Source organism: Microcebus murinus, chromosome X, assembly GCF_040939455.1.
Source record: "Microcebus murinus isolate Inina chromosome X, M.murinus_Inina_mat1.0, whole genome shotgun sequence".
Classification (NCBI taxonomy): Eukaryota; Metazoa; Chordata; class Mammalia; order Primates; family Cheirogaleidae; genus Microcebus; species Microcebus murinus.
Genome location: NC_134136.1, coordinates 91,252,168 through 91,274,610, shown reverse-complemented (window position 1 = coordinate 91,274,610; position 22,443 = coordinate 91,252,168). Strand labels below are relative to the sequence as shown.

At 38.2% G+C, this 22,443-nt stretch overlaps 1 protein-coding gene and 1 pseudogene across 1 annotated transcript in view; both read left to right on the top strand.

Annotated features, from left to right (window-relative positions):
- The first annotated feature begins 5,707 nt into the window (after window positions 1-5,707).
- Window positions 5,708-22,443, top strand: part of ACE2 (angiotensin converting enzyme 2) — a 42,101-nt gene continuing 25,365 nt past the window's right edge. The window contains exons 1-4 of the mRNA XM_075999575.1: window positions 5,708-5,969; window positions 16,709-16,867; window positions 20,015-20,108; window positions 20,520-20,663. Of these exons, the coding sequence (XP_075855690.1) occupies window positions 5,721-5,969; window positions 16,709-16,867; window positions 20,015-20,108; window positions 20,520-20,663 (646 nt within the window). The 5' untranslated portion in view covers window positions 5,708-5,720. The remainder of the gene's footprint in view (window positions 5,970-16,708; window positions 16,868-20,014; window positions 20,109-20,519; window positions 20,664-22,443) is intronic.
- LOC105882411 (large ribosomal subunit protein eL39-like) lies at window positions 10,916-11,469 on the top strand (annotated as a pseudogene).

Genomic DNA, 22,443 nt, shown 5'->3' with positions numbered 1-22,443 from the left:
ATGTGTGAAAATAAATTAGGGTTACTGTGGCAAGCACTGTATTATCTTAGATTCTGGTCAGTAATAATCAGTACTATTATACTTCCTTGGAATCCACAGTTTATCCTCACAAATTTAAACTCTACTGAAAATATTTATTGATTTGGTTAATTAATATTATCTTTGCTCTATCTTTAGGAAAAAGGGACTGCTATGCAATTAGAAATGTAAACAGGAACGATCATTAGCTTTTCCTTTGGGCTAAAACGCCAACTTGTTATTTATTTTCTCTGAAGCACTTATAAATTCACTTTGTGTGATAAACATGTGGTCAAAATCAATTGTACGAAACGCAAATAATTCTTGGCCATGTAAAGTTTTGAATTTCCCTATGTTTTGTATTCCTGATACCCTTTCTTGTTCTTATCAGAAGCATTACTCAATCAATTTTAAGATAAAAAATTGCACAAAACATCATTTCTTCTCTGATGTTTATCAAACTTATCTTCTCAACTCGGGGAACTGGAGGAGGTTTTCGCCATAGCTACTTGGCAACCTCACCACATGTGACTCAGTTGAAAGGGTATAAAAAGTTGAACAATAAGGGAAATGTGGATCTCAAAGTCTATGTACTTTGCTCTATGAGAATAAAGACCCACCCTCAGGTCTGAGCCTATGAAGAGAAAGCTTTCTGGTTGAACTCCATGGTTATCTAGTTTCCATTTAGATTTTCTCAGACAGCAGATCAGAAAGAGGGAGGGCCTACTAGAAGTATGTACTCTAAGAAGTGACTGAAACTGCAAAGATAGCAGAATTTATAGTAATAAAGTTGTTTGGAGCCATTTAATGTAAAGCCCTAAACACACTGTCACGTTATAGCCTAGCCAGCAAATAATGTTCAAGATGATGACCGTGAATCATCTGCACACATACAAAAAGAAAAACCCACAAAATAATGTCTAGGCAACATTAGGATGAATTATATTTTAGAAAAATTTCTAGCTAAAATGGTTTGAAAATGTAAAACTGGAAAATTAAAGCAGTACATTTTAGTTTTGCTTATGTGGTCCTGCTTATTCTCAGAATATGACAGATTGATGAGGGCACGTTAGACATACATGAGATTAGCAGATGACTGAACCATGACCCTGTGGCGAGAAGAGATCATTTAAATAGCCTGGGATCAAATCCAGCCTTATTACTTATCAGTAGTGGGGGTTTGGATTAGTTGTGGGAACACTCGGTTTCCTTAATTATAAAATGGGTCTCACAATTCCTACCTGTAAAGGTTGTTGTGAAGAGTTTATGTATGGAGCCTTGTGCAAAGCATTTGCAATTAACAATGACAACATCTGTAAGTATGGGGAGGGAGTCACTTACATTCATGATTTTCCCCTGCTCCCTCAAGATAGCAGTGATGGACTCAAGTTTTCTCCTTTCTGTATGTAGGAGGTTTTATATCAGTCCCTGACCATAATTAGATGATCAACGGACCTGAAGATTCTCTATGGCTGGGCTCATGGCTGATACCCTTTTTCTTTCACAAGTGACCCTATTCATTCCATTGGTGAGCTCTTCCATCCTCCTATTTCAGCATAGGCTAGCAGACTTCTGCAGTGGCAGATCCCACAGTCCAAATAGGCCTTTGAGTCAAACTCCCAACCAATCTCTGCTGCAGTGTCCTTGAAAGATGACCTTGCAGATGGTTTGCTTAAACATTCTAGTATTGAACTTCCCTATTTTTTTTGCATAGCTACTTTCATTTTGAGTGGCTTTTATTAGTAGGCTTCCTGCATTATTCTCTGTGTTCTCATGCATTAATTCATGTAATACTCACGACATCCCTATGAGATGGGTATAATATTATCATAAGCTTTGAAATAAATTAGGTGCAGGATTACCTGCCTAAAATCACCCAGCTAAAAAGTGGCAAAGACTTAAGTCTTCTTCTAAATGACAGTACCATGATGGAAGAGAGCTGCCCACTCTGTTTTCTCTTCCATGTCTGAACTGTTCTTCAAATTATATTCTTTTACATCCATTGATTCTCTTATTTATTTTCTTCTGGATACTCTCTTGCGTTTCTCTAAATTTGTGGTCCTCAGAAATGAGCATGATGCTCTAGATTATTTTGTATCTAATACTTCCATTAACAAAGTCTAAGGTAGTCTAAAAAGGATTTATCTTTTCTTGGACATCCATGTTGGATTTACAGCTTATATAATGCTTTTATTCGACCAGCTTGACTGGGCTGCAGCAGCAGCATACTAACTGGTCTCCCTGCTTCTACCTTTACCCCCTTAGTGTTTGTTTTTCTAAGTAGCAGCCAGAGCGACCCTCTTAAAACTTTTGCCAGATCACTCCTCTGCTTGAAGTCCTCCAATGTATTCCCACATTACTCAGAGTAAAGCCAAAGTCCCACAGTTGTCTTTAAGGCCCTCCTGGTGTGATTCCAGCTTCCTCCTCAGCTTCATCTCCTGCCACTTTTCCCTGCACACTGAGCTCTGGCCTCAAGGGTCTCTAATGTTCTTGAGATCTGCCTAAACCCTTTAAACTTACTGTTCCCTCTGTTCAGAAAATTCTTCCTACAGATATCCACATGGCTTTCGTCACTTCTTTCAGGTCTCTGCTCAAATGTCACTTTCTCAGAGAGGGCCTCCTTATAGAAAATCTCTTTCCCAACCCCATAATTTTCTATCCTCCGTCTCCTGCTTATTATAAATCATAGTATTTCTCCCCAACTATTTATGTCTTCCCTCTATTCTAACCTCATATAATACAATATTTATTATTGTATATCCAATATGTAGAATCGTGCTTGGCATACAATAGGTAGTCAATAAACAATGATTAAGTCAAGATTCTTGTTGTTTTGGACATGAACTGTTGTTTATCAGAGGACTGCCTAATCCTGCAATGTATGGCTGTTTTAGGGAACATCTGGATCTAGTCATAGCACTTTACATTTTGTTATATCCCTTATTGAAATGGAAGATATTAATACATTGTATATTTGGATTTTTTTTTTTTACTATATTATATTCTTTTATCAGAGAGAAAATAAGGCAGGCAGGATCTGACTTGTTCCTAGTGAATCCCTAATGGATATATTTTTCCAAGCGCAAACCACATTCTAAAAATTATCTAATTTTGTTAGGTGTCAGGGTCAAACTCTCCCTCTACCATTTATAAAATCCACCTCCTGGTTGGTCAGAGTGCAGTGGTGTTTACAACTAATTTATTACAATCAGTTACAGATTCCTTTGTTCCTTCTCCACTCCCACTGATCCACTTGACCAGCCTTAAAAACAAAGCTGTCCCTTTTAAAAATAGAACAGCTCTGCATGTCTAGTCTTCTAATTTTTTCTGGTTTTCTATTCTGTCTCAAAGACAATACATTGCTTTAGGCCAATCATTTTTCTGGGTCCCACCCCCTGGGTCTTCAGTGCATTCTTTCCATTCTCAAACGGGGCTCAAAGAGAACACGCCTGGGTAACAATCAGAGCATCGGCATATTCTCAACGGAAAATGAACAGAAATTCTAACAATTCAGCCGGTGCTTACAGTTGGCCATTGTGAGCTAGTTTTCCTACATAATCACCGTAGACAATTCTCCCATTTCCCTTACTTCTCAAAGTTTCGTGGCTTCTGGCATTTTCCTGCCTCACTGTCATCTCAGGCTCCTAGTCCATCTATTTTTAGCTTCCAGATTTTATATCTTGCCTTCTCTATTTCAATTTAATCATGTTAATCTTATTTTCTGCTTCAGTGACTTTGGCCTACTTCCATTCCCCACCCACTCCAAACCCATGTGCTTCATTCAGGAAGTTACTTGAGTAAAGGTTTTTTTTTTTTTTTTTCTCCAGCTTTTATTAAAGTAACATTCCAACTCTTTGTTCAGAGGCTCATGTGCTGCTCCCCTTTTTCTTGTCTATTTTTTCTCTTAAAGCTTATGAGAAGTGAGTGGATCTCAGCTTCCTCGATGTGGGAGGAAACTTTTTGAAACTTCTGTACTGATTTTTCCCTGTAGCATCTCACCTTGTTTTTTTAACACTCTTTATTATTATTACTTAAATCTGTCAACTGCTTTATTTCTTAAAAGGATAATGTATTTTGATTCACATTAAGGCTAGCGAGAATCCATCTCATTTTGATGTGGTAGAACCAAATCCATCACCTTCAGTGAAGGCATAAGGCCCCCTGCCACTCTTTAACTGCCTTCATACTGCTTTTAGACTGTTGGGTACAATTTAGTCAAGAGGCTATCTATCACTAGAATCAGACTGTGTGGATCCATACCTCTGCTCTACCACTTCTTAGCTGAGTAAGATTTGGCAATTTAGTTCAGCTCAATTTCATAATCCATAAAATGGTGATAAAAACATTTGCCTATAGGATTATGGTGATGCTTAAATGAGATATCACAACACAAAAACACTTTGAACAGTTCTTTATATATATTTTTTCCTATTCTACAATAATATATACAACTTTGGAATAAAGAGAAGTAGTGGAATTTTTTTAAAGCTTTTTTATTGCCATTTCACTTGAACCTGGAAGACTTGTTTTTCTGGATGAAGAAATATTTTCTTTGTGTGAAGGTTTCATAATCTCAATCAGGCCCCCAAGCCCTGCCACTTAAAGTGACTCCTCTCTTTTATTAATGACACTCATGCCTACACCCTGGGAATGAGGACACCGAGCCAGCTGCTGAGATTCAACAGGGTAGCCACTAAAATCTCTTTGATCTCTATGTTGCCATGATCCTATGTCTATGGATAACCAGAACTTGACATGGACACTCTTTGGATTCCATACCACGTGGAGTCATTGTTACTTCCATGTGACTTCTACTGGGTTTTTAATAGGTAAGTGAGGGGCAAGGAGGAACACAACGAAGTCAGCCAGTGTTTAACATAGTCATCTGGGAAATAGGAAATTAGCCTTTTTAAGTTTTTCAGAGCCAGAGGAGGAAAGTTAACCTGTGGATCAGAGAGTAGTTTTATAATTTTTAAAAATGGCCATGGGACTTAAAACTGATCAGAAAGAATGAATTCCATAAAAACAAGGACAAAGTCATTGAAAGGGAAAATATTACCCAAGTAGAGAGTTTCTGTGAATATGAGCTTGAAATAAAAATAAATGAGGGGCCGGGCGCTGTGGCTCACGCCTGTAATCCTAGCTCTTGGGAGGCCGAGGCGGGCGGATTGTTCAAGGTCAGGAGTTCAAAACCAGCCTGAGCAAGAGCGAGACCCCGTCTCTACTATAAATAGAAAGAAATTAATTGGCCAACTGATATATATATATAAAAAAATAAAAATAAAAATAAATGAGGGATAACTGACAATTAACATAATTGTCTGAAAAACATATAAACACAAACAATAGCCCCATGATCCTTCATTCTAGACTTCTTTGGTTACTGTAAAATAATAACATCTTCAGTATATATTTAACAGTTTTTAAGTAACATATAAATCAAATGTCCATGTTTTGATTTGGCCACAAAATGATAGGAGAGTTAAGGTTCTTAGAATTAATAACGTTGGGTTATTTGATTTACTTTTAAAAATTATTCTAAAATCTTTTACTTATCTGTCCTCTCCAGGATGAACTTTAATCTTAGTTCAGCAGATTGTTTATTGTTTTCTTCTCCTTTTCCTCCTTCTTTTTTTTTTTTTGTGTGGGTCTTTCCTGCTCAGTGCCCAACCCAAGTTCAAAGGCTGATGAGAGAAAATCTCATGAGGAGGTTTTACTCTAGGGAAAGATTGTTCAGTGGATGTGATCTTGGCTCACCAGGGAAGATGTCAAGCTCCTTCTGGCTCCTTCTCAGCCTTATTTCTGTCACTGCGGCTCAGTCCACCACTGAGGAACAAGCCAAGACATTTTTGGAGAATTTTAACAATGAAGCTGAAGATTTGTCTCATCAAAGTGCACTTGCTTCTTGGGATTATAACACCAATATTACTGAGGAGAATGCCCAAAAAATGGTGAGTTCTTTTAGCTGTGTAGGGGTATGTGTTGCTTCTTAAATATTAGATTACTGCACTTAAAACTGAAAAGGGAAATCAAAGAAATGCTCTGAGTTGTGAGGTTCAATGTTTGACTCCATATCTCTGGTTCTGGAGTCCCAGAAGATTAAACCTAATTGACCTTGGGGTTTGTTTAGAAAATTGTTACAAAATAATTCACTGGTCTCAGTCCAGATTTTTGGAAACAAGTGAATATGCTTTATAAAGTTACCACCATGGGCCGGGCATGGTGGCTCATGCATGTAATTCTAGCACACTGGGAGGCCGAGGTGGGTGGACTGCTTGAGGTCAGGAGTTTGAGGCCAGTCTGAGCAAGAGTGAGACCCTGTCTCTACTAAAAATAGAAAAAAATTAGCCAGGCAACTAAAAATAGAAACAAAAAATTAGCCGGGCATGGTGGCATGGTGGCTCTCACCTATAGTTCCAGCTACTCGGGAGGCTGAGGCAGGAGGATCGCTTGAGCCCAGGAGTTTGAGGTTGCTGTGAGCTAGGCTGACGCCACGGCACTCTACTCTAAAAAAAAAAAAAAAAAAAAGAAAGAAAGAAAGAAAGAAAGAAAGAAAGAAAGAAAGAAAGAAAGAAAGAAAGAAAGAAAGAAAGAAAAAGAAAAAAAATAGGAATGGAGATTATATAGCTGATCCTACAGTTACCACCATAATTCTCATAGTCAGGGTTTCAAAGCATTTCATGGACATGCTGTAAGTTATTGACTTAATAATGTCCTCTAGCCTACAATATCAACAAGAATATCTAAAGATTCTCTACAAATGATATGTCAACTGAAAAATGCAACTGGAGACTTTAGTGAAAGAACTAGCTATTAATATTAATTGAGTTAAACATGGGTTGGGTGAAGCTGAACTTGGGAATTTCTTCCCTCATTGTTGACTTTCAAAGGTCACAAAATCCAGCCACAGCCCTCCAGAAAAACTAATAATTAAACCAGTTTTGGCAAATCTTAAAGTGCTCTGGGAAAGCAAGATGCTTTGTTTGAGAAGGACTTAGAAATTTCTTCTCTCACAAATCCCAAAGTAGTATCCTTACACATTTAAATGCTGGAAAATTGAACAACATTATCTTAAGAATAAATCTTATTATCAACAAATCTTAAGAAAAGATTTTTGTGGCACTTCTTCACCAATATTTTTCTTTGAAAATGTAGTTCAGAAGTTTATCTTTTCAAACAATTAGGGGTTACGTGTTTAAATTAAATTACTGTCATGCACCGAACAGAAAAAATCTGAGACCTACTGCTGCATTTGAAATCCCTCAAGAGGTTTTCTTCTATTGCTCTAATAGCTCTTTCTAAAGCTCAAGAAAACCCAGGAAATTTTTGATAGCCCAATTTTGTCATGAGAGGTGTTTTTTCTTGTCTCATAGTTTGGTCTTACATCTTTTTTATCTCTTCATCTTTTCATTCTTTCTTTTTTCCCCTCAATTTTTACTTGATCTCTGCTAGAGGTGACTGCAGTGTACATGTATTTGTTTTCATCCTCAGTTGAATAGTCCATGTGATGTCTGTAGACTAGACTTATGTCTAAGAGCCCTGGAGCCAGATTGCTTATGTCCTAATCCTGGCTTCATCACTTTTTACCTGGGTGAACTGAGCTAGCTAAGTTACCTCTCTGCACCTTAGTTTTTTTTATCTGTGAAAAAGAAGATCAACACTCATATTTGCCTCCTAGGAGTGCTGTGAAGGCTGAATTAATACAGAAAACCACCAGAATAGTACTTGATCCTTGTGCACACAGGAGAACAGTAAGATGTCATTGTTATTAGTGTAAGAGGAAGTTAGGAATTTTGAAAAGACATATATAACAGTTTTGTTGAGAGCCCAGAAAATCACCAGAATAGGGCTTGATGCTTGTGCACACAGGAGACCAGTAAGATGTCACTGTTATTAGTGTAAGAGGGAGTTAGGATTTTTGAAAAGACATTTAACAATTTTGCTGAGAGCCTGAGAAGCCATGTCATGGAATGAGATGTAGTGGTGTTTGCTGAAACCATCTCTGGATTGTTAAAGTGCTATCTTTTTGACTTGTACTGGTTGATTAGAGCAAAGATCTGAAATGAAAGAGCATAAACTGGATAAAATTATGGGCCCTTTAAAGGAAAAGTGAGAATACGTAAATGCAAGAAGCAAACAGGGGGCCTGATACCTCTTTCCTGAAGCAATGGTGAGGGGTGCATTAGTGCACCTAAGTGCACCTAAGTGCACCTCTGTGGGTTTACCTGGGGAAGGAGGCAATGAGTGGGGAGGTGAATGGTGCCTTCTTCTATTCTCTGTCCTCTGATGCAATGGGCATCATGGCAGATACTACAAGAGGTGCCCAGGTAAGCAGGCTGCTGAGATATGCTACGCTCCAAGAGTAGTTAGTGCACATGTAGTGGGATCAAGTATAAGTGTCTGATATAGTAAGTGTGGACTCTGGGGCCAGATAGCCTGGCTTCAAATCTTAGCTCTGACTCTTACAAGCTGAAAGTCTTCAGCAAATTTCTTAACTTCCTTGGGTCCCAGTTTCCTTATCTCTAAAGTGGATTATGACCATAATAATAGTCATAGCATATGATATATTGTATTGCTGAAGTTTAATGAATATATGATGTGTGTGTGATCTTGACACTTGGTACTGTGTCTGGGACTTAATCTCTGCATTAACGTTGGCAAAACAGTATTATTACCCAGGGCCTTTGCATTCTTGCATTTGGAAAGCTCACAGTCTCATGGCTATCTCAAATGGGCAGTTCTAAAACCAAGATTTACTTTAAAAAGTTTGAGCTGGGGGAAGAAACAGGCACCTCCCACCTCTGGGGCTCCTCTGAAGTTCACAGAGCAGCTGCCAGGGGAATATAAACCAGAAGCAGCTATAATGTTCTTTCCTTTGCCTGCTTCTTGGCTTGCAAGCAGCAGAGAACTCAGGGTCAAGAATTAAGAAATATCATTCTTGATCTGTGTATCTTTCTTGACAGCAAATCTTTCCTGCACAAAGGGGAGAATTTGTTCCTGTAAATTTATATACTACTGACTTTACCCTGTGTTTTATCAAAGATTAGTATCTGTTCTCCTAAGACATGCATTGACTCACTAAATTAAAAACAGTGTAGATTTATTTTAATAAGACTATCTGATGATCAAGTTTATCTTCTTTGGGATTAACTATAAATTAACTTCTTGGACAGAGAAAATAACTTTCTTTGTGATCCCCAGTGTTTAACATTTGCTGAGCAATGACCCATTCTTAACTGAAGATAAGTAAAACATTTGAAATTATCATTAATATATTTAAGGCCACTTGGTGTTTCTAATCTTGATTTTGCCGTATATTTAGTACCTCAAAGAAGTTTTACAAATTATGAAAAAAGTTCTTCAATTAAATAAATATAACATGCCATAAACAGGTTTTTGGCCAATCATGACTACATAGATGAGTGTTTGGAAAAAACGATTCAAACTATAACTGAAGCATAATCTTGCCACCAAAAGTTGTGCTATAGAGTATAATTATATAAATTGGAACCAGTCTTGAAAATCCAAGTTGTATATATGTTGGCTGTTCCTAGGAGCCAATAAGCCATCAGAAATAACTTTTGACTCAGGAAAAGGACCTAGAAGTTATTCAAGATCGTCCCCTGAGGAGGACTGTAAGTCCATACATTTCCATGACCACAATAGCTAACATCATTCAGAGGGTTCTAGAAATAAAAGAGAGAACATTTTCCTATGCCTTTAAGAACACAATGCTGGTGGTCATGCTCAAAGGAAGAATTTTAGAAATGGAGACTGGCTCACCTAAAAGAACAATTAGAATGATTTAAGGGGATTGGAGAGAGTTGGGAGCTGTACAAAGCCTGACTCAAAAGAAAAAGATAGTCTGAGATGCAATAAGAAAGGATGGTTTTCACAGTTGTACAAGTAAGGTAATGCCTCTGAAAGCTCAAAGAGATAAATTTAGAATAAATAGAAGGAAGTGCCATTTGCACCACAACTGGTGAAACTGGTAAGACTTATAAACCTGGGCCATCCTTCAATCTAAAAATGTGAGACATTGAAAACTATAGGTTTTTGAAGTATTTAAGCAAATGTATGGATCGTAGATCCACTGTGGGTAAGGAAGCATGGTTAATTGCATTGATGGGCCCAGTTCTTCACTCTTCCCTATGATAATGACCCAGGTCATGTTGCTTTGTAGTACCATCCCAGTGAAGGTTATGTGATGTGTTCTTTGCCATGTGACTTGCTTTGACCAATGGGGTGTTAGCAGACATGACGTAAGCAGAGGCTTGGAATGGACTTGAATAATGGAGCTTGTCCTTAGCACTTTTGCCTTTGCCATGAGGACCTGCCTGGCTAGCTAAAATCAAGAGACACGTGGAGTAGTTGCCCCAGCAGAAGCCAACCCCTACAGTTGTAAGCTAATCCAGCTAAGATCAGCAGAACTGCCTGCCAACCCCCAGTGATTCTAGGAATGTAAACAATAAACACTTAAGCCATTGAGGTTTTGGTTGTTTGTTATGTAGTATCAATGTAGCTATAGATAAATGAGACTGGAAGGGAAATTTGGGTTGTATGACATGTGTATATTCATATCCTATCAGAGTGACATTGAAGGCAATCTGCCATTCCCACATTGTCCCTTGATGTAACTTTCAGGAGTCAGAATTTTGTGCTTGTCAGCCTATGAATCTGATCTAGTATGGTGATTCTTAGATTGAGTTGTGAAAATATAGCTTAAAATAGAGAGGGCATCGAAACTTGATCAGTATAGTGTCATAAAAGCTGCCTACTTGGGAGTGTGAAGGGGTCCATCAGATAGAAAGAAAAATACCTTGGTTCAAAAAAGATTTCCAAAGTTCTCTCCCTTTTTCTGCCATTGTGGTGTGTGTGGTTGAATCCATTTCTCACCATGTTTTCTCACAAGCCTTTCAGGATCAAGTGATTCCTGGCCAAGAAACAAAAGCAAGATCAAACCATTCCCCAATGGATTCAGATGAAAACTGATGATAGAGTCAGGTACAACTCCAAGAGGAGGCATTTGGGAAGAACCAAGTTGGGTCTAAAAGTAATTACAAATGAGATGACAGATGTATTTATGCTGTATAAAGGTCACTATTATCTTAACACATCAAGCTGAAAACAACATCACCACAATCTGGACAATTGGATATGTTTTATTGGGAAAATGATTTTCCTATTTGTTTCTATGCTTCTGCACTAGTAGATTGGTTTGATAATTAACATGTGAGACCTTTTGTTTGAAAAACAAAAAACAAAATAAGTTTCCAAATAGTTCAGAAATTCGGTGACAATTAATTACCAAACTCTCATCCTGTGCTATGCAATGAATTGCCCTCCTTGCTTTACAGCAAATACAGTGCTCATGTTTGAGATTGAATATTCACCAATTAAACTGTAATTATTATTATTATTTTTTGCATTGCCCCTTCTTTGTAAGTTTATCCTTGGTTTGTTTTTTGGAATAGGGTTCTTTGTAAATCTTCCCCGATTTACAAAGGGCACAGGTATGGAAAATTAGCAAATTCATAATATTAATCAGAACATTATTAAACAGCAGGCAAGCCAAATCATTAACCTAACTGGGAAGATGAAATAGAATAAATTAAGAGTAAGATGCTAAGCAAATAGAAAAGATAATAAAAATCTTTCTTATTTGTTAGTTCAACTCAATCTTGACCTTAGCTTGTACAAAGGTGAACTCAATACTATAGGGAGAAATTGGGGCTTTCTAAAAGCAGTTTCAGAAAGGGCACAGTTGATCCTTTTTTTTTTTTTTTTTTTTTTGAGAAAGTCTTGCTCTGTTACTCAGGCTGGAGTGCAGTGGCATGATCATAGCTCATTGCAACCTCGAACTCTTGGGCTCAAGTGATCCTCCCAGCTCAGCCTCCCAAAGTGCTGGGACTACAGGCATGAGCCATCATGCCCAGTAGGCACAGTTGATTTTGAAAGTCAGAGGCTCTCTAGGAACATAGGAGGTCCCTGGACCACTTTTATCCTTGGAGAGAGCAAAAGGGTTCCATTGCTAGCAGAGGCATCCTGGTTCACTGTTCCAATATTTGGCAGTAACTACTACAGCTGCCCCAAACTCCTGTCCATGCAGCTGAAGTGAGTATTGAAGACAGCCCTGTTGGAACCCAGAAGGTCTCCAAGAACAGTTCACAGATATGTCTTGGTGAGTTATCAGAACTTGTGAAAAGAAAGCAGGAAGCCCACGCTTACTCTTTGTGTGGTTTCTAGGGCTTCTTCAGTCCCCTGCTGCCAGTGCTCCTAGGGTCCTTGGACATGCCCAATTTCTGAACCTACTCCTCTGTCTCCAGGGCTGGAGTCACAGTGAACTGAGACCAGGGTAATTCTAAACTGCTATTCTATAGATACCCAAGAAAAGAATGTAGATCATCTCTGTCTCTAATGAGTCTGTTCCATGCTTTTGACACACATAAATCCCTACACTTGGGCACAGGAGTGGGCAAGAGCACTTTGCAGCAAGTAAAATGGAATTCAGGGGTAATTTTTTTCTTATGAGGTAAAATTCAGAAAGAGTAAGAATGTTCATAAACATTAAAAATTTTAAATTTTAAAATATTCAACCTTCCATCTAAAATAAAGTAAAAATACTGTTTTGAATCCCAAGATGGAGTTATGGAATTCATATTTTTTATTTTTTTATTTTTTTTTTTTTTTGAGACAGAGTCTCACTTTGTTGCCCAGGCTAGAGTGAGTGCCGTGGCGTCAGCCTCGCTCACAGCAACCTCAAACTCCTGGGCTCAAGTGATCCTTCTGCCTCAGCCTCCCGGGTAGCTGGGACTACAGGCATATGCCACCATGCCCGGCTAATTTTTTTATATATATATCAGTTGGCCAATTAATTTCTTTCTATTTATAGTAGAGACGGGGTCTCGCTCTTGCTCAGGCTGGTTTCGAACTCCTGACCTTGAGCAATCCACCCGCCTCGGCCTCCCAAGAGCTAGGATTACAGGCGTGAGCCACAGCGCCCGGCCTGGAATTCATATTTTTATAATTTAGATTACCTACTGTGTTAAATAGAATATGTTTTTAAAAATATGTGAGTACCTGGGCATATTGAAAAAGTAACTAAGGCAGCTTTCAACTTTGAATTGGGTGTGATTTTGCGGGCTATATCTGGAAACTGGGCCAGCACATGGGACCTGAAGGTGAAAGTTTTCCTGGGTACTTGTTGGGCTCTAAGGTAGTGGATGGATGCTAAGGTTCCGTCCAGTTTTTCATTTCTATCTTCAGAGAACGCTCACACCTACAGGGGAGGAAGTGGATTAGAGGTTGCTAAAAGTATAGCCTGGTTCAAGGGATGGTGAGCTATACAAAAACAGAAAATAAGATGTCAAAACTTTAAATCTCAAATAACTTATCACAAAAGGATTTTAATAGTTTCAATACAACTATCACAAGTTGGGTGGAGACCACCAGACCTATGGCTTAAGACAAAGCTCATAGTAAAACATTTAAAAGCATAATGGAATCAGCATTTTTAATTTATGTATGTAGTTAGTACCAAAAAAGAGCAGGGTATGTTTTTGAATATTTTAAAATATAATTTAGGAGTGACAGATTGGGGATAAGAGAGTGTTTTAATTTCTTGTAATCATCCTGAATAATGTGTCTTGTCCCCACCAACCCCCATGTATGGCTGCAGAAGGTTTTCCTCCTTTGTATGGTGACAGTGTGGAATGTCACCAATTTTCTCTGTAATGGTTCCTTTTGAGCCAGGGGCTCTGGAAACTGCTGTATATGTTTCATTTCATCCATCATTCAGGTCCAAAAACTACATAGAGCTATCAAGCACTGTCTAAATGATCTGATTGGTATGTATGAACTGACTTTGATTCTTTGCATAAATGCTAAGCTGTCTGTTTTATTTAGGTTTCGGAGCCTTAGGGCAAGGATATAGAATAAATTGTAAATAATATTAAAAAGAATAGCTGGGGAAGGAACAGTATGTCCTCAGGGGTCAAAATGCAAGGTAACATAAAGTAATTTTGGGGTAATATAAATAAAGCATAACACATGTAGGGTGGCTGTGATAAATAAAATCAAATCGGATATCCTTACAGTTCCCACATGCAGTATAATCAAAAATGTTTAAAGACTGAAGCCTTTGGGGGATTGTGAGTTATTTCCCATGATTGAGAATAAAATTATTCCTATAATTTGATATCAAAGTTTTACCAGAAATTTTGCTTGACCATCAGTCATCTGGAGTGAGTCAAGAAGAGTAAGGATTGAGAAGTGAGTCAGGTGGGTTGCATAGATGAGTCTGTGCTGCAGACCAAACTCATCTTTCCATAACTCATTCCTTCCCACTCTGCCTCTTAGAAGACTAGAATATGTCCAACATAATCCATAGGACTATGATTCAAATGTTAGCTTTGGAGGAAAACACACCTGGGTTTATGCCTAGGTTTTTCTAATTGCTAGCTGTGTGACCTAGGAAAAGTTACTTACCTACTCTGTGCCTCATTTCCTTCATCTGTGAAGTGGAAACAATAACAACTCTCTCACAAGGTTGTTGTGAAGATCTCTGAAACCTCTCAGGTTCTGAGAGGTTGTGAGTGTTCAATAAAGAGAGAAATTATTTTCCATTTTCACTATCTGCATCTCTTATCTGGTTTATTACTGAAGCTTCTACGCACCATTTCCATCATGTCACATGCCCATTCAAAACCTCTCAATGACTGCTTAGTTTTCAAAGTCTAAAAGTGAAATTCATTGACTGGAAAGTGTAATCATTCCTGGAGTCCTGTCTTTGGGATTTGTACTAGCTATCTATCTATTGTGCAAAAAATTACCACAAGCTTAGTGGCTTAAAACGTCACACATTTGTTATTCCACAGTTTCTGTGGGTCAGGAGTCTAGGCACAGTTCAGCTGGATATTCTAAGTCTCATAAGGTTGCTTTCAAGGTGCTGGCTAGGGCTGTGGACTCATCTGAGGCTCAACCATGGATGGACCCATTTCCAAGCTAATATGATTGGAAATCAGATTTTTGTATATTGCTGGACTGAGGTCCTTAGTTTATTGCAGGGTATAAGTCAGAGGCCAAACTCAGTTCTTTGCCATGTGGGTAGCTCCATAGGGTAGCTCACAACATGGTATTTTGCTGGATTAAGGTCAGCAAGCAAGAGAGTCTTCTAGCAAGATAAAATTTACAATCTTATGCAACATAAGCATATAAATCCTGTTATCTTTGTTGCATGCTATTGGTTATAAGCAAATCACAGTTCTGCTTATACTCAATTGAAGGGGATCACACAGGAGTGTGACCACAAGAAGTAGAAATCACGGGAGCATTTTTAGAGTCTGTCTGCCACAGGTTCCAGGATCAAATGCTAGTGATTGATTGCCAGCTCCATTATTTATTTCTCTTGCCCCCTTTCTGCATATGTAAAAATGGAGATAGAGTGATTTTCTATATCATAGGGTTATTAAGAAGATCAAATGAGGTAAATTATTTTGCAAAATATTCTATACTCAAATTCCTACCTATTTTAAGGTCTGCCTTAAGTCCTAACTACTCCATGAGGGCTTGGCCAAATCTGGTCACCTGCCTGAGTTTTTCCTTTCTTATAACAGAAACTTCTTGGCCCATTCACAGTTTATACATTATTATATACTCTTATGTTTGATTAATAAGACATTCATAATGCATATCTAACTGTCTGATAAAATTATAAGCAACCTAAGGACCAGGAGTTTTTTTCTCTATAAGTAATAAAATATAATAATTAACATTTATTGAATACTTATGATGTGTCAGGCACTCTAATAAGCATTTTATTATTTTTTAATTCTTCTAATCCCTACAACAACCCTTTGAGGTAAGCCCTATGATTATTCTCATTTCATAAATAAGGTAACTGTGGCTCAGAGAGGCTAAGGTGTCTCACTCCAGGAGTGGAGCTCTTGCTTTTCCCCATATGCTACCTCTTTTGTGTGGTTTAGAGCAGTATAATATACAAAGCTGTTACTCATTTTGGTCTTTGATAAATAGAAATGTATTTGTGAATTTGAGAGAAGACTACCCTAGAGAAATCTGGAGAAGTACACTTTCATACTGATGGTCAAGATGGGAGACAAGTGTGTCCTGGCATCATCACCTGCTTGTTGATTTCTTTTGCTGATATAAAATCTCCATAGCTACAAAATGGCCATATTCTGGGTCATATTGAGGGCAGCCTTCTTTGGGGATCATAGTTTAAGATCAGAATTCCTGGGCTAAGTCATGGCACCTAGGAGCTTACTGTGAACTGGTTCCCATTTCTTATGGTTCCCAATGTTATGAGGGGTCTGTATCCCATTACATACACTCTGAACTCCACTGGTTTCTCTTTTTAGAGCGTTAATCCTTGAATTCTTGGCCACGTCACTCACATCACAGCACTAAGGTCATAAATTCCAGGACCCCACAGTGTGAATCATTTGTGAGAATTTACTTCCAGTTCTGGGGACAGGACCTTTGGGAAATCTAGGCACTGCGCCAGAAAGAGAGAGTGGCCTGGTCTCTCTTAACTTTGACCTTCAGCAGAGTAAAGGATTAAACCACTCAGGAAATACTAGATGTTCCACCAGATGTTGTTTGGACTATATTTTCTGTTCTATCTGTTCAAGCAGTGCCATTCTAATTCCAATTATATTTTTTGTCATTTTAGAGTGATCATGGGGCCAAATGGTCTGCCTTTTATGAAGAACAGTCCAAGCTTGCCCAAACTTATCCACTAGAAGCAATTCAAAATCTTACAATCAAGCGTCAATTGAGGGTCCTTCAGCAGAGTGGCTCTTCAGGGCTCTCAGCAGACAAGAATAAACAGGTATGTTCGTGAACTTTTTAGTACTGATCTTAAGAGCTGAAAATTTTGTGAAATATTAAACATTACTATCACCTATGGCTGCTTTCTTTATCTGCAAAGATAGTAATGCTGACATTAGAAAAGCTCTATGCCTAGGCAGAGTGACCATATAATTTATTATCCAAACTGGAATCTTTTTGAGTGAAAGAAGACATTGGTAATAATTACATTCAAACAGAGAGTTAAATTGGGATTGTCCTGGGCACTGTGATGTGTATGGACACGCTATGGTGTGAGGTCATCTTCCTGAGGATCAGGTAGTCTGAAGAATAAACTTAGTCTATGTCAGTGGTTCTCAACCAGGGGTGATTTGGGACCCCTGGGGACATTCGACAATGTCTGGAGACATTTTTGGTTGCCATAACTGGGGGACACAATTGGGATTTAGTGGATACAGATGCTGCCGAACATTCTCCAATGCACAGGACGGCCCCCAACAACAAAGAATTATCTTGCCCACAATGTCAATAATGCCAATCTTGAGAAACCCTATATGTAGTCTAATTCTTCTTTCCTTTTGTCCTTGACTCTCCTCTGCAACTTCTCTAACAAGTGGCTGACTGCTTTGGCTTCAAAGCAGTTCAGTGATGGGTGATTCAACTCTTTCCAAGACAGTAGTTCTATGTGTGAGTCCCTCCAACTGCTCTTTCCCATAATAGTCCTTAAACATATAAATGAAGCTAGTTTTTTAAAGAACTACTTGAGTTTTTTCTTCTCTAGGCTAAACATCCTTCACTCAGTCAAATTTCCCCTGCAATGGCTTTGAGTCCTTTCCCTAGTCCTAGTTGATGTCTTCATTTTGTCAGTATCTTTGAACCAAACATAAGTGGGTTCTGGTCTGCATGGAGGTGAGCAAGAATATGACATTTTATACCCTGTGGTTTATATCTACTAAGGCAGTCTAGGACTGTTATTAGGTGTTTTTGTTTGACAGCCAAATGCCATGGCTTGTTCATATCAACCTGTCAATGAAGTCTCCAAATCTCTCTGCCAATGTTGCACTAAAAGGACATCTTTTAAAACCCTATGCTTAGGTAGTTAGTTTGTCCAAAATCAAGAAAGCCTATATTCACCACTGTTAAATAGCATCTCTCATTCCATCCATCTAGCCCAGGAGTCAGCAAACCTTTTTCTGTACTGGGACAGATAGTAAATATTTTAGGATTTGTGGGCCATTGCTGTCTGTGTCACAGCTAGTCAGTTCTGCTCTTCCAGCAGGAAATCAGCCATAGCTATCACATAAACTAATGAGTGTGGCTATATTCTAATAAAACTGTGCAAAAACAGGCAGCAGACAGGATTTGGTCTGCAGAACATAGTTTGTAGACCACTGATATAGCCTATTGAAATCTTTTTATCTGAAATATTTTGGTATTTAATATCAAAGTCTTCTTTCTCAGTTGCTTGTCCTCTAGAGCTCTGTGTTCTGACCTGCACTTATAAAAATGAAAATTCATGTTAAAGACAAAGATAAGGCCATATGGCATGTATTTTTCTACAAAGTGCTATTTATTATTCTGTTTTCTTTGGGTCCAATTATCTAAGTAGTTATTAATCCACTTTACCTCATTTGTTTCATGTTTCTGTCTTTTTCACAAGGACACCATGACAAACCTTGCCCATTCACATATATACAGACTGGTTTAGCCTATGTGGAACCTGAACATTCTGTTTGTAAAAGAACCCCAGATAATTCTAATGTGCAGGCAGTATTAAAAACCACTGAAATGCATGTAAGAGATTGAAGAGTTTGGGAAGAGAAGGTACCCAAGGGTGTGTGGATTCAATGGAGAGGAAACAGGGGAGATTGAAGAAGCAGGTAGAGAAAGAAACCATGACAGGTTTCGTGCCATGGTAAAGAATCTAGTTTTATTTCTTTACACTATGGGATCTTGTGGAAGTTTTAAACGTAGGGTCTATTTCATGATTTAGAATAACGACTCTCATAGCAGAGCCCCAGAAAAACAGAAGAGGGAAACAGAAAGGGAAACAGGGCCTTTAATCCAGTGCTTTTGTGGGAAAGAACCCTCCCTCCCTTCCTTTCTCCCTTCCTTCCTTCCTTCCCTCCCTCCCTCCCTCCTTTCTTCACTCCCTCCCTCCCTCCCACCCTCCTTCCCTCTCTCTTTCCTTTCTCCCTCCTTTCTTCGTTTATTTCCAGTCTACTGCAGATCAATACTTGGTCAAGTTCATTGATTACATGCTTAGATGTTTATTCTCTCAATTCTTGTATTTGTCACAGAATGGAAACAAATTGTTTGCTGATTTGCACTGGCCCATGGGCCATACTTTGAATAGCATTGCTTTACTCTGTTACCTTCACTCCCATTTACCTACAGGGTAAAGTTTAAACTCTTTAGCATGGCAGGGGCCAGATCATGAGGCATAGTCTATGCCATTCTCATGTCCTCCACTTCCCCTATGAACGCCAACACTCCAGTTTTATTCAACATCATCATCCCCTGAAAATGCTCTGTCTTTTCCAGCCTCTTTTCATCTTTTAGGCTCTGCCCTCTACCTCCTCTCTCTACCTGACCAATGCCTACTTCTCCTCCAAGACACAGCTCTTATGTTCCTTCCTCTTTGAAGCCATTCCTGAATCTCCAGGTTATTAATTTCTCCCCCCTCCTCGACTGCCACATCACTTTTTGGTGACACTTATAGCACTTGTCACTGTTCTATAGTTATTGATTTCATGGTTGCCTCATTGTCCCATGGCTTTGGGGTCTTTGAGGGCTGACTTGTTCATTTCAGAATTGTCAGAGTATAGGACATAGTAGAGGCTCAATAAATGCTGAATGAAACAAAAAATGCACTTCTCTGTGTATGTGTAGGTGAGAAATATTCTTGGGATTTTGGTAGATCTTGTTATTTCAATTACTCTACATATGTTTATCATGTGCTACAAGGCTTTGTGCTAGCTGACAGTGGGGAAACTTTACTGACTACGTATTCCTTCCCTACATACAGGAAGATGCTTGGCAAAGAAGATGTGAACTGCTGTATTTCCACTCATCAAAAAAATCCCATAGCCAAAAGGATATCTTTACATTAGCATTCTCTTTAACATATTTTCCATTGTTAACATTGTTTATTATCTTTAATTTGCAGCTGAACACAATTCTTAACACAATGAGCACCATCTACAGTACTGGAAAAGTTTGCAACCCAAATAATCCACAGGACTGTTTATTACTTGAACCAGGTAGACTTACTATTTTTGAATAGTGATTATGAGATTTACTTTTATCCCAAGTTTTAAAAATGAGATTGACATTAGATGATGACATTGTGCTTTTCAGATGGATAATCTGAAGACAATAAGGTTCCAAATATGTATGTTTTAGCACACAGATGCTCTTTTAGCTTTTAACAAAACTTCATTGTAAATTCTGTCACATTCAAGTAATTTAAGTTAGTAATTGAATTATTTCAGTGATTTACTTTCTCTGCAGACTTATTTTGGAATTACCATCAGGGTGAGGATATGAATGAATCATGAGATTTTATTTAATAACTTTATGGCCTTTTAATTCTTTAAAGTTCATGTAATTGTTTACAAATACAATTTTTACAAATGCATGTTTATTTCCCTTTGGGTGCTTTATGGTAACAGGTTTGGACACAATAATGGCGAACAGTAGAGACTACAGTCAGAGGCTCTGGGCTTGGGAAGGCTGGAGATCTGAGGTCGGCAAGCAGCTGAGGCCATTATATGAAGAATATGTGGTCTTGAAAAATGAGATGGCAAGAGCAAATAGTAAGTTTGCCAGTCTATAGAGGTCCTGAAGGGCTCTCTGGGGCCACGGGGCTATTTCTCCTACATTACCAAGCCTGCCCTTTGATATTAGGGATACCCTCAATTAACAATCATCTCCTGAACAATTTAAGCTACTGGTATTAAGAAGAAACTACTGGGGAAAAAGAAAAGGTGCATTGGCATTCTGCAGTTCAAGGAGCTCAAGTATAGGTCCTCAAATGAATTATCCATCACTATGAATGATGAATTTCTAGAAAGATCTAAGGCCCCCAAGAGTTTCTGAGGAAGTCTGGGAATTGACTAGGGATCCTATTTCTCAGAAGGATGGGAGACAGTGACATTATCTGTTATCTAAACCTCTATCTGGCCACAGTTCATTCTCAAAGGTCACTTGTGTGTCTACCTCTGGGCGATGTTCCAGAAAGAAAAAAATCAGTTTAGTTTAGTCTGGAAACTCATTATTTTCTGCAGTTGTAACTAACTCAAATCATATGGTCATAAAAAATCTTAACATAGGAAGGAATTGCCATATCTCTTAACTTATTCTCCTGCCTGAATAATGAGCTAAAGTCATGGTATTATGAATAATTTTATGCTTTGATGAGTCACTGTCCCCTGGGTTTGAGTAAGGAAGAATTTTTTTCTCATTTGTTATATCTAAATTTCTTCCACTACCACTTAAATTCATATTCTCAAGCCTTAGGCAAGCTGAAGATAGTAGCTTATCACAATTTTCAAAAATAATATCCTGCATATCTTTCCATTCAATATTTATTTTTCTCCACATCCTCCTGATAGTCCATTGCCAATGTTTGTGTAAAAATAAAAATTACTAAAATATGTTTACAAACTTTATTAACTAATATTCTAACACAAGCTTGTCTTTCCTGATGGTGAGATACTAAATGAAGCACATAGAAACGTGCTATGTATATATATAATTTGCAAACAAATAGGTTCCCACTGTGGCGACGGCTAAGATGAGTTTGGTCAGATCTGAGAATATAAGGCCCTGAACAAAATGAGAATTTAAAAAACTTAGGGATGCAATCACATGTTTTAAAGCTAAAGATGCAAACTGACCTATATAGAGAGTAGAGACCAAAGGTTAGGAAATTAGGTGTGTGTCTCTGCCCCTTACTGGCTGCGTGACCTTGGACAAGTGATTTAACTACTCTAAGCATAGGCTGTTGGTGGGAATATAGATTGGTGCAGCCATTATGGAAAACAGTATGGAGGTTCCTAAAGAAATTAAAAATAAAATTACCATGCGACCCAGCAATCCCTTTTCTTGGGTAAATACCCAAAGGAGATGAAATCACTGTCTTGTAAAGATATCTGCACTGCAGCATTATTCCCAATAGGCAAGATATGAAAACAACCTAAGTGTCTGTCAATGGACGAATGGATGTGGTATGTATATATGGAATGAAATGTATATATATGCAATGGAATATTATTCAGCCTTAAAAAATGGGAGTTCCTGTCATTTGCCACAACGTAGGTAGACATATAGGACATTATGCTAAGGGAAATAAGCCAGACACAGAAAGAAAAATATTGCATGATCTCACTTATAAGTGGATTCTAAAAAACTTAAAAAGATCAAATATACAGACATAAAGAATAAAACAATGCTTACCAGGTGTGGGGTGGAAGGTGGGAAATAAGATGTAGGTCAAAGGATACAAAGTGGCAGATATGTAGGATGAACAAGTCTAAAGATCAAATGTATAACCTAAGGACTATAGTTAATAAAAGTGTATTGTATTCTGGAGTT